General features: G+C 37.4%; 1 protein-coding gene across 3 annotated transcripts in view; it reads left to right on the plus strand.

Annotated features, from left to right (window-relative positions):
• LOC137294088 (apoptosis-stimulating of p53 protein 1-like) overlaps window positions 1-12,309 on the plus strand; it is a 117,734-nt gene that overhangs the window by 16,526 nt on the left and 88,899 nt on the right. The window contains exon 1 of one of the 3 annotated variants that reach the window (XM_067825029.1): window positions 4,479-4,744. The exons of the other annotated variants lie outside the window; for them this stretch is intronic. Coding sequence (XP_067681130.1) covers window positions 4,706-4,744 — 39 coding nt within the window. The 5' untranslated portion in view covers window positions 4,479-4,705. Of the gene's footprint in view, window positions 1-4,478; window positions 4,745-12,309 lie in introns of those variants that run through there. 3 annotated transcript variants of the gene reach the window in all.

Raw genomic sequence — 12,309 nt, forward strand, 5'->3', positions numbered from 1 at the left:
TAACAGCTAGTCTCTGACATGAACATATTTTTACAGAAAATATAAGTTTTTAAATCAAAGTTATGAATACAATAATATAGACTTTCTTTAAGTTCAGTCAAGATTTGCCCCATTTTCTAGACCTGTGTGGGCCTTCTTCAATATACTTGTTTCAGTGTCTGTACAACAACAAGACTAATGCTTAGTCTCTGAATATATAATTTTGATAGTAATAAACAAACTCATTTAAATTGAAAAGGAGCAGCAGGGAGACCAAATATTCTGAGAAAGTCTAGACTTGCTTCATTTAGAGCTTTATCACTGCAGAGAGGGCTTGGCTGTTGGGAAAATGTGGTTCAGGAACTGTGAGACAGAGTGTATGACATGCTACCTTCTTTTTTATAAATGTTAGACCTAAATTTTATTCAATGAAAAAAAGTCTTAGATTTCCTCAGGCTTTTAAGCTCCAGTCTCAATGAGGCTCATAGTTAGTTGAGATAGGTTTATTTGTTTCTGTCAAAACTATATATATATTCAGGACTAGGCCTCTGTCTAGCAGGGTTCTCACTGAAGAAGATGTTTGCACTTGACTGATGCTACCTCCATACATTTTTAAACAGCAGGGAAACACAGGTTATGATTTGTTTTCTAAATAAAACTTTCTGGTGATATGGTTGTAAATCATGTCTGCTCATTATTTCATGGCAGATATATCTGAATCAAAGAGTGCAAGACTGTTAGGTGAAATATTGCTTACAGCCTGGGAAAGCTACATTTACTGGGAAAAAAAAGAGTTGAAAATGGTGTGGCTCAGTGCAGGTAATGGGCATGTTTGAGTGATCGTGTGAATGTGTCTCTCCCAGCAATGCTAATCCATGTTACCATAAATAATGGATATCAAAACTAGCTGCCTCACATAGATACTGAAAAATGAACCTTTACCAATTATTTACGATTATACAACAGATTATTTCTTTGAAGCATTTTCACTTAGGGGGGGGGTCGAAAGAATTCAAGGTTTTGTCCTTATGTGATAAGTGTTTGATATAAGAGCAATTTTTGCCTCATTTAATATGTTTACATTCATGCTACAAACTAAAAAAAACGAAATTAAATGAATGACCATTTATTGCCCAAATATGCTTATCAACCGTCACATATGTGACGCCAAACAACTCTTTCCCCCTCATTGCTGTTATTAAGCAAACCTAATGACTTGCTGAAAAAAGATTAATGTTAGCAAAGAATAAAGAAGTCGCCAATTATTTGTCAACTCAACAAAGGACAAGTCACTAAAACAAATTCATATTTTGTCGATTTAGTTCATAGAATATTGTCACTGTTTCTGCATGGAACATCTACACAATAAATATGTTGTGTTTCTACAGGGAATCAGACATGTACCGACAAACACTGCTATGTATGTTCATACCTTCTAGTGTTGGAGACATTGTAAACTTTGTGAAGTACTTCCACACAGGAGAGGCAAGCATTTGTACATTACCTGGTGTGGCATAACACTGACAGGTGTTGATGAATACCATCTCGTTGTTGTTGTTGACAGCTATTGGAGGCTGTCGTGTCAAAAGTCATCAACCTACAAATATTGACACCTTGCATTTCACATGTGGCTACATGGTTTGTGTGTGTTGACTTGTAGGTTTGGCTTCCCTCTGAATGGCACACTAATTGTGCTGATTATGTTGGAGATAAATCCAAGTGATTGTTGTACTGCTATGTTACTTCTTGCTGTTGGTAATACATGTACTAATATCCATGGACCCATGAAGATCCGGGGTAGAATAGGTCTTCAGCAACCCATGCTTGCCATGAGACCCATGAAGATCTGGGGTAGAATAGGTCTTCAGCAACCCATGCTTGCCATGAGACCTGTGAAGATCCGGGGTGGAATAGGTCTTCAGCAACCCATGCTTGCCATGAGACCCGTGAAGATCTGGGGTAGAAAAGGCCTTCAGCAACCCATGCTTGTCATAAAAGGCGACAATGCTTTTCATGAGAGGTGACCAACAGCATCAGGTGATCAGGGTCGCTGACTTGGCTGACACATGTCATCGGTTCCCAATTTTTCAGATTGATGTCTGAAAGCTGGAATATTGTTTTGTGTGATGTAAAACTAAGCTCACTCGCTGATATCATTTCATTTAGTCTAGGATAGATATAAGTGAAAATTAGACTCAGTAAATGCAAGCAGTTTATTTTAAATTTACAACAGTATTAGTATGAATGTGAAGGAGAATGAGTGTCTTTTTTGTTTTAGAAAATGTCAGAATTTCCAACCATAAGATTTCATTGTGTACAAATGAGAGTCGCCCTTTCCCTGGATGTGACCCTCAATCTAGGGACTTTCTGACAGTAAAAACATTGAATTTAAAAAGTTAGATATTGATAATTATGGCATTTATTTAAGGTCGTACTCTATGATGGAACAGAAAAGTAATACAGAACAGTTCATGATATTTTATCTATATCAGGTGTGTGGTTTTCCATTGGGAGAAGCTGTTAAATATTTTTAAGTAATTTTCAAGCCCCTTTCCTTCCAAAAGTCCAAATAGAGCTTATTGGTTAAAAAGATAATAACTGACCCCCAATTGGAAAATATTACCTTAATTCCCACCCCACTTCGGACTGAATGGTCCATAATTTCATTGAGTGGATCTGGAGACATTCGTCACTTGGGATTTACAAGGGTGACTAGAACACTGTGTTTTCACACAAGATTCAATTGAAATGTTCTTACCTCCCCTATTGTGAGTGGCAGATTAACTGTAGTGGCATGGAAAGATTGCATGTCATTTGACTTCTTTTGAGGAGTATGTATTGTCAACATCTGCAGACACTGTACTCTCTCCTGAAAGCGTGACTCGCCCATGTTATGTGCATAATTAATGACTATTCTATATCATAGGAGGAAACATCACCTGCATAACTTTAATGCAAAATATGTCTGGGCGGTGATAATGGTGTTAAAATTAACTAACATTTCAACAGAGTTTATAAGGGAGTTAAAGTATGTTTCTACATTCCTCCTACCCTCAAACACATATATCAAAGAAAGTCCATTCAAGTCTAGAGAATGTGGCAGTTCTAGAGAACTGTGGAAATACAGAATTGTGGATACAGATTCTGGTACCGTGGTATCGTGGTATCGAAATGTGGCAATCACGCAATAAAGAAGTTGTCATCCATAACAATTTGTCCTATTTGTACACCTCAACTTCTAAATCCCACTCAAAGAAGAATTGTGGATTTCCACAATTTCAGAAAATTATGAAAGCCTTTGGGCTCCTTTTCATTATTTTTAATTATTATAATTTAGGAACTTTTTTCTGCAAAATGTGTTCATTTCAGACACTAGACATTAGTCTACATTTGTCCAACTGTTTCAAGTCTATCATTCTGTCTCAATATAAGCAGGATACTTGTGCTCTCACGAGGTCCTACTGGGTAAAGACAGTCAATGACCCAGCATAAACCCAAAGGCTTTTCTTTCCATGTAAGGTGACCTGGCTCATAACAACCAATAACACTGTTGACTAAAACACAATGGATCTGAGCACAGGAGAAACTACCCCTTTAGGAACCTAATACCCTGGGTGGAAAATCAGCACGGTCAAATGCCTTGTTAAACCACATGAAGGGGACTACATGGGACTACATCAAGCGCTACACTTTGTGCACGAGGACTTTCTCATGGGAGATTTATTAATTTTGCTCGACAGAATGTTCCTTTATCAGACGGAAAAGATATGAGAGATATTGGTTAAATAATGCATTGTATTGATATCTTATCATGACGGACACTTGAGTGCTGGGAGATAATCTGTGTTTCAGATCCTAGTCACGCTGTGTGCTTAATGAGTAGTGCTATGATGTAACATAATATCAAAGTATGTTTATCCTACATGTTAATAATTACACATCTTATGAGAGTTTGATCTTTTTGTCTTGGTTAGAAAGTGGGTTATATGGCCTTACTATTGAGTCGAGAGTTGGGGTGAGTTAAGTGTTGCCCTTGACAGCTGGTGTGTGAGGTTGTCGTCTACTGCTTACACGGTCCCTCCCCAGGTACTATCTACCTGGCCGTATCCACCTAGCCTTCTGTTGGGGTCTCCATATCAAGCTCCATCCAACCTCGGAGGTCGTATGAACATCACCTGTCACCAGCTTTCTTTCTCAACCTGCACTCACCATTGCCACCCGGCTGTGAACTTTCAGATCTCCAGTAAAGATATCTCAGTGAAACTGGGTGTAGAAATCTGTGGACAAGTCTCGCACCTCGAGACTATTGCCTGCACTGAAGTGTCTCAAGCTCACTTATGTATAGTGAAATACCAGTTATCTACTTCCAGTCAAATGTAAGTGTATGAAACGTTTCCCACCAAGCCCGGATATACAAGTGTTATCTCCTGCGTGGAATTGACCAAGTTCTAGAGGGTGTTATCAGGCTGATGTACCTGTGAGCATCACTGCTGTTGTCAACTTGCCTCACAGATGGTGGATACAGTGTGATAACTCAATAGAGAATGACCATTTAATTCACCAGGGTTCAGTCTGACAGGGAAGCCAGCATATACAGAGGAGGACAGGAACAGATTTTGACACTTTTCATTCATAATGTTCTCTGTGGTGGCTGGAGGTCATGTAACTTGTGAGCTCAGATTGTAGACTTGACAAAGCTATGGATGTATCGTGATTCTGGGGAGGGATGTACTTTGCTGTGGTATCGTCACCCCAGGAGGAACCTGTGAGTAGTGTAACATTTCATATTCACCACGGCTTTATCTAGACCTCATCCGAATCAGTACAAATTCTCAGGCAGGAATTTAGGATTTTGTCATTCATGTTACACTCCCAGCCAGCAATAACGTCTGTTTGGGTTTTGTAGAGGTGACCTGCACTACAACAGACTACCTAGATCCGTACAGAGGCATGCTTCATTCATTATTATTGCATGCAATGCAGCATTGAATTACTATTTCAGTGTGTTTGAAATCCTTCTGTTTCTGAGAATGTTAGGACTTCTAAATAAAATCCTGTGTTTGAAAAAAAACACCAATTCCTTTGTCAAGGGTGTTTATTCTGGAATGTAGATAAATCCCTTGTCAAATGTGTTCTTGTGGTCATATATCATGAAATGACATCTTATCGCTGAGGAGGGATATATTTGGTTCTGTTAAGGTGACTGACATTGATTTTTCGAATTTTCAGGGATATGTTATATATAGAGTTGATAGAAGATATAACAACACCACTTTTAATAATTCAATAATAATAATAAAAATTTGCATTTAGTTTAGATGTATTGCCATGTTTATATGTGTCATATCCACGGTGAAGGCAGGCTAGTTTGTCCAGATGCCTGTATGACAACAACTGACTTGTAACATTGTCACCGGTCCAGGAATATACATGATGAAACATATCTCTATATATATTTTTAAGTCTTTGCTTAATTGAAAACGTTTACACATGCCACAAAGTGTTGGAATTTAATATGCTTGTGATGTGCAGTCAGTTATTTTCATTTAAAAATAAATAATCACTTCTTAATGGTGGAGAATTGAGTTCTTAAACCAAACCCCTCAATGACTGTTCTCTATGAGTGTGTGTGTGTGTGTGTGTGTGTAGCATTTCTTTAACTGGTAGAGGTCCGCTTTGTTCCAGTTTTCATTCATGTCTGATGTAAAAGTGTACGAGAGATTTATTTGTTCATTCTTACTCCAGTACTGTTCCCACACCAGTCCACATTATTCAAGTACATGTGTCAGTGTTATGCTTGACAGCACATTCCTTGTACAGCAAGATGGGGACACGTTCTCAGGTTCCCAGATCAAGTAGTTGTGCCTGATGAAAGTAATTCAATTCTCATGTCTGTATCAGGATCTTCATCATCAATATTTCATGTGTAATACTGTGTGGAAGAAGTCTGATCTGGCCACACAGAGAATATAAATCATGGCATGAGATGCTTGACTGACTTTGGCTGAGTCCAACTGATAGGGCTATTAAATATGGGGCAGCATTAGGCACCACACCGAACACTAACCATCCTGGGCTTCCACCTGATTTAAAGATGTATATTTATGTCTCGTGAAGAAAGGATAATTCGAACATATTTTTTCTGAGCATACTGGTGATGAAGAAAAAAAACCTCTATATATATATATATATATATACATGTAGTACCTGTAAGAGTTTAGTAAAACCCCTGAATCTGTCATGAAACTATTGTGGCTATATCATAATCATTTCAGCTTTATAGAGTTAACCTAAACTTACTTATATTCTTACATTTTTAATCAAAACTCCTGTTGTTCTCATGTTTATAAATTTTATGATTTTCTTTTTAAAAAAATAGTACCATAGGTTAACTTTTTAAATGATAATTGAAATGAATTATCAGGTCAGTGAAAAAGGGGGGCAAAATCAATCATCTTTGAAAAAAAATATTTACCTGCTGCTTCAAAATACTGAACACCCTGCTCCTTATACATTGCTGGCATTTGGATCTGGTATTGTGCCTTAAAAAAATCAAAACTGCCAAACCCCAGATGAAGAAAACATTTGTCAATCCACAAACATTGAAAAACTACCGCCCAATCTCCACCCTCCCTTTCTTTCTAAAATCTTAAAAAAGGGTGTAAAAACTAAGTAAGGCTCTGGGCTATCTCAATACACACAGCCAGTTTGACTAGGTCCTGTTGGATTTTAGAGCAGGTCAATACTGAATCTGCCTTGAACCAAGTCATCAATGGTCTACAGATCACCATGGAGAAAGGTGAAGGGCAGTGCTGGTACTTCTCGATCTGTCCTCAGCATTTGACACCATTGACCATGACGCTCTAATCACATGCCTACAATGTTACTGTGGCTTTGACGGAGTGGCCCTGAAATGGTTTCACTCCAATCTCACTGATTGTTTCCAATATGTTTCTATCAAACATCTGAACTGTGGTGTTCCCCAAGGTTCTGTACTTGTCCCCATTTTGTTATCCTGTAAACAAGACCAATGAGTAATGTCATCTCATCTTCCAACATCCATTGTCACCTCTATGCAGACAACACCCAGTTGTCAGACAAGTGTTGTGTCAATGCTACATCTCAGGAACATTGCATCAAAAACAGAAACCTGAATACACAATGTGCAATCCTGGATGACAAGCAACAAGCTGATGTTGAACACCGACAAAATTGAGGCTATGATGATTGGCTCTCCAGTTCACCTTTGGAAGTTATGACGTTCCCTTCTCATCCCGTCTGACAAATCTGGGAGTTCATTTCAACACCTCACTCTCCATGAAACAATTACATCCATAGTCAGGAGCTGCTACTTCAACATAAGGAACATTGACGTCCACAGCCTTTTCAGTGACTCGTCTGCAGCAGACTTATGAGATCTTTCATCCTCTCCAGGCTCAACTACTGCAATAGTCTTCTTGAAGGAGCTTTGTCAGAAAGATACATTGACTACAGAGGATGTAGAATACAGCAGCTAGGATTGTGTTTAGATCACCAAAGCACTGCCACAACAAGCCGGTTCTTAAGTCCATGCACTGGCTCCCAGTCCAGAAGAGAATCCATTTCTAAGTCCTGACACTCACTTACCAATGTGTCAATGGAACAGCGACAAGCTATCTTTGTGAATTGGTCACCAAGTACCATCCAACCAGAAGACTGACATCTTGGTCTTGACACCAAGTTGTTATTCCACAGACGAAATAGAAAAGCTTTGAATGTTGTCATTCTCAAACATATTGACACAACTCTGGAACATTCTTTCACTGGACCCTTCACCATCAGTGACCTAATTCAAATTCTGCTCAAGATGTTTTTAATGATCTAGCAATTTGTGTTCCACCTGTCATACATGTGTATGGAATTAAGCACTATGCAAGTATCCATCTTCATCCTTTAAATATCTTCATTGCAAATAATAAATCTATATACAGAATCTCACCAAGTGTCTTCTGATATGAAATGTATCAACAACACTTGCCTAAAGTTACAAATATTTTCACTTCATTGATATAATGTTGATTCATTTGATATCAGAAGACATGAGAGTGAGATTATGTTTATCATCTACCATCCTTCCTCATCAGATATCAGTAAAAGAATGAATTTATCTGAACACACAACTGCCATAGGGCTTCTTGAGCAGTGATCTCAGTAAGGTCATATCATTGCCATAGCATAAGGTCATCAGCTTCTATATATAGATTGCATGAGTTTGATACTTAACAATTGCCTTGAAAAGGGAATGCAGAATTGTCCAAAATAAACTTAGTATGATGAGTGAAAACAGACTGCCAATATTTACAATTTTTGCTTTATTTTAATATACAAGATTATGTGTCTCCAAAGGAAACCAATTCCATGGGTATATTCATGGAGTAGCCTTCAGGTCCAACAATGACGTCAATGTATAATTCAGCAGTGTGGTCATGTTTGGGGTGAGTGGGTGCTGCTGTAAGGAGATACATACATGGAGGAAGTACAACTGGTGATTGGTTGCCAAAGAGAACCCACTGTCTCCTTTCACTGCAACAGACTGAGTGTTTGCCTAATACAAGCTATTTTCCTGACATTCACACAGACTGATTGCTACCAAAGTATCAAATTTCTAAGAAAACTGGTACAAAAGATATAAAATATTTGATTGTGCAGTCAGTCCATGTAGAAACAGTGACAATATTGTATAAACTATGTAAACAAGACATATTTAATGGCCAGAGTAACAATACATATACTAGTACAAATGTGTCAAATCACCTAGGATTATCAAATGCTCTAGACTGGTTGAACGTTGTACATATAGTAGCTTGTTATTGCTATGCTATTTGGTTCATTATTTGTAAACAAGAGGTTCAAATTTTCTGTGGTGGTAAGGCTTTGGAAGTAATTAATTTGAGAGGAAAGGAAGTTAAATAGAATTTGTATGCACAATAAAACTCTCAAGAAAATGTGAATTGACTTCTTCTCATTTATTGATGCATGTGTCCTGTACCTTAACAGTAAGACAATGAACAGTTTACATACCTAAACAGTAAAACAATTGTATTTTGAAAACTGTTTGTATCACTTACACAATTAAACTGGTAATTGTTGAAAACTGTTTATATTACTTACACAATTAAACAGGTAATTGTTGAAAGCAGTGTACATGTAAGATAATCTAGTTTCTTTTGCAAAATATGACTAAATTTTAAAGTATATGTGAATTCTGAATGCATTGACTCCTAAGTAGTGGTTTGAGGTTATTTAACTCAATAAGTCAGTAAACCGATATCTTATCACCATGTGAACTAGAGCATGTTCTGTTGCCAATCATGTTTGATCACCTATGAAATTGTAAATACACTGTCTCACCATCACCTCATCCTGATCTCATCTTTGTCTCACCCTCGCCTCACCTTCATTCAGCCTGACAGGCCAGGGAGACCTCAACACCAACCAGGCTAATGATGGTACCCTCCAACAGTAATGAGGGGTGGGTGAGGTGGAGCTGCCCCACTCCCATGTTTCCCATGGGAACACACTGGGGTAAATAGTGTATGTCACGTCAAGTTAGCTGGAGATCCAGACTTATACAGATTGTCACGTCTTGTCACACAGCATACAGCAGATGTTAGAATGTGATCAGTAAGAAACCTTTTGATTTTTTTAATGGAGGATGGGTTGTGTTGTCTATGTACATGTTTAGAGAGGTATGTTGTTTTTTCCAAGATCATTCATTCATTCATTCATTCATTCATTCATTCATTCATTCATAAGGAAAAAGCACAAATTATGTTCTCCCCTTACAAAGTGAAGAATGTAGAAAGTTGGCTCCGAAGGCTTATTTTTTTCAGAAATATGTGTAGCTGAGTTTAACAATATATAACATCTTCTCAGTATCACTTCATTTTACTTTCTAAACCACTTTGTACCAAGGTAGCTGTCTCTAAAAACAATGCGTTCCAACTGTGTAGTTTTGAAACACTTGCTTTCAGCCATGTGTTTGTAGAGATCTCCAAACTACATGAGGCAAACATCCATTTTTTTTAGAAAAAGACTGAAGTCTGCAGCTAAATTCCTAACATTGTGTGAATGAGTCTTGGAGGTTAGGCCATTATTATGTCATGTTTTTGTTGTTGCAGTTGATTCCCAGCCAGACATTCACTGAATTTTCTGAACATCCATGTTAACAAGTAATGTGATGCAACTCTATGCCTTTGTGTACAATTATAGAAGTTATACATGCAAAATTTGAAAAGAAAACCCATAATTTTTAAAAGTGTCTCAGATCTGTTTCTGTGGAGTCAAAGATACCAGAATTTTTTCCTTATGTACAGTGTTTTATTTTGTTATTAAATCTTCACTTCAACATTTAATAGAACGGAGAATGAGTTTTTGGCCATGTTTTTGAGATGTATCCCTGTACTGGGTACGTGTCATTCCAGATTTAATGTCATGAGATGAAGTGAAACTAAATAACCAGTAAAATCTCGTACTTTTAACATTAATGAAGACACACTCTGAAATACAGACAAGAGGGAAGTACCTCATCTCATATCCCATAATCCTCCAGGAACCTAACTATGGCAGACGTCATTTTGGGAATGTTTGTTGTGTCATGATTGTAGTCAGTAATGAAGTTCATGTATCACTCCAGATCTGCTAATGCCTGTCTCGAGTATCTGTTGAACCAGACTCATGTCACAGGAGTGTTTGGGTTCTTGTGTTGTTGAGAGGATCATGTCACAACATTGTTATGTTGGTCTGGAATCCATTGCAGTTTGTCATAACTGTAGTATGATAATAACAGCAACAACTATTCATCTGCTCGAGATGGTTTCATGACTGACTTGCTGCCAACAACTGTAACTAACACGAAAAGTTGATTGACATAAACTATTCCCCTCACAACTACTTTGAAGAGCATCTGTTGCTCATCATGCTGATGTTGGTAAGATCAATGTCCTTTCTTCTTTGCAGAGAACCCTTCCATAAATATACCAACAACAACGTCAAAGAAAGGTTGAAAAACTTTTTTTTCTAATGTTTTTATGATTTGTTCACTTTTTCACAATATTGCTCAGTGGATTTTCTGATATAGGTTCTTTTGAAGGCTGGAGTAATTATTTAGAAATAGACAGTGTCCTCAAAATATTTGTTTATTTTTTACATGGTTGATTTCTCCTTGTGAGTTGTATGATATCAAGCATGACTGGCTTTGTAGAGGGTTGTAAATCTACCTGAGACCTGTGTATGAGCATGGAGATATCACTCTTCAACATGCCTCTTACTGAATATTGAGGAGGTGTGCTTTGCACAAAACTTCTAAGAGTAAAATAAGTGTGGACAACTTTCGAACATAAATGGGAAATTTTATCTGAGATCCTAACTGTGATTTGCATGGATTCAAAGGCCTCCACAATCAGACATGAAAGCTATTTTCATATTGAGAATGATTTCCATAACAATATATATTTTCACTGTCTGTTCTGGGGTCATCTTCTGGGTGATATAGGTGCTGTGGTCTGTGTTAAATGTGTGATTTGCACTCAAATAAGTCTCACATTTCACATGACATAAAGATAATGGTTTACTGGCCAGCGTAGGTGTTAGTTTCAATGTTTGACATGGTTTGTTTGACAGAGAAATAAGGCTGCGTGTATTTCTTGTTAAAAGGACAATATATTTAATGCCACAAAGCAGGATCTAGTCTGTCATGCAGACACCAAATAAAATACATGTATTACCAAGAAATTCCCCATGTAGGTCCAAAATGTCACATATATAGCATATAGGGTTACCCTATATGTCCCTCCGTCCATTCATACAAAATAGGAAATGTACTCTATCCACATCTCAACAAAAATGCTCTGTAGACTTCAATGAACTTATATGTGGGCTTTCTTGGGACTTTAATGGTGTGCATCTCACTTTTTTTCTTTTGTACTTTATTGGATTTTTTGAGACATTTGAACTTACATAAATTTTGCTGAATTTCTCTATGGTTTTATAGTGGACAATGAGGCATGGGGTGTGTACGTTATCCACTTCTCCTCAAACAAAAACTACTTTGTGGAATTCATTCAGATTACACATGTGCTTTATAGGGACTCTAGAGATGTGCATCTCATATTTTGGTTTTGTTTGTTGTTTATTTTTCCAATTTTAATAATGTTAGAACTTGTTTAACCTTTTGATTTTCTCTTTGAATATAGTACTATAGTGGATGAAGTCTATCCACTTCCCCACAAAAGCTGCTCAACAGAATGGATTGAGCCTCTGTGTTTTACTGGGACTTTAAAGGTGTGCATC

Source organism: Haliotis asinina, chromosome 8 (assembly GCF_037392515.1).
Source record: "Haliotis asinina isolate JCU_RB_2024 chromosome 8, JCU_Hal_asi_v2, whole genome shotgun sequence".
In the NCBI taxonomy this organism is placed as follows: Eukaryota; Metazoa; Mollusca; class Gastropoda; order Lepetellida; family Haliotidae; genus Haliotis; species Haliotis asinina.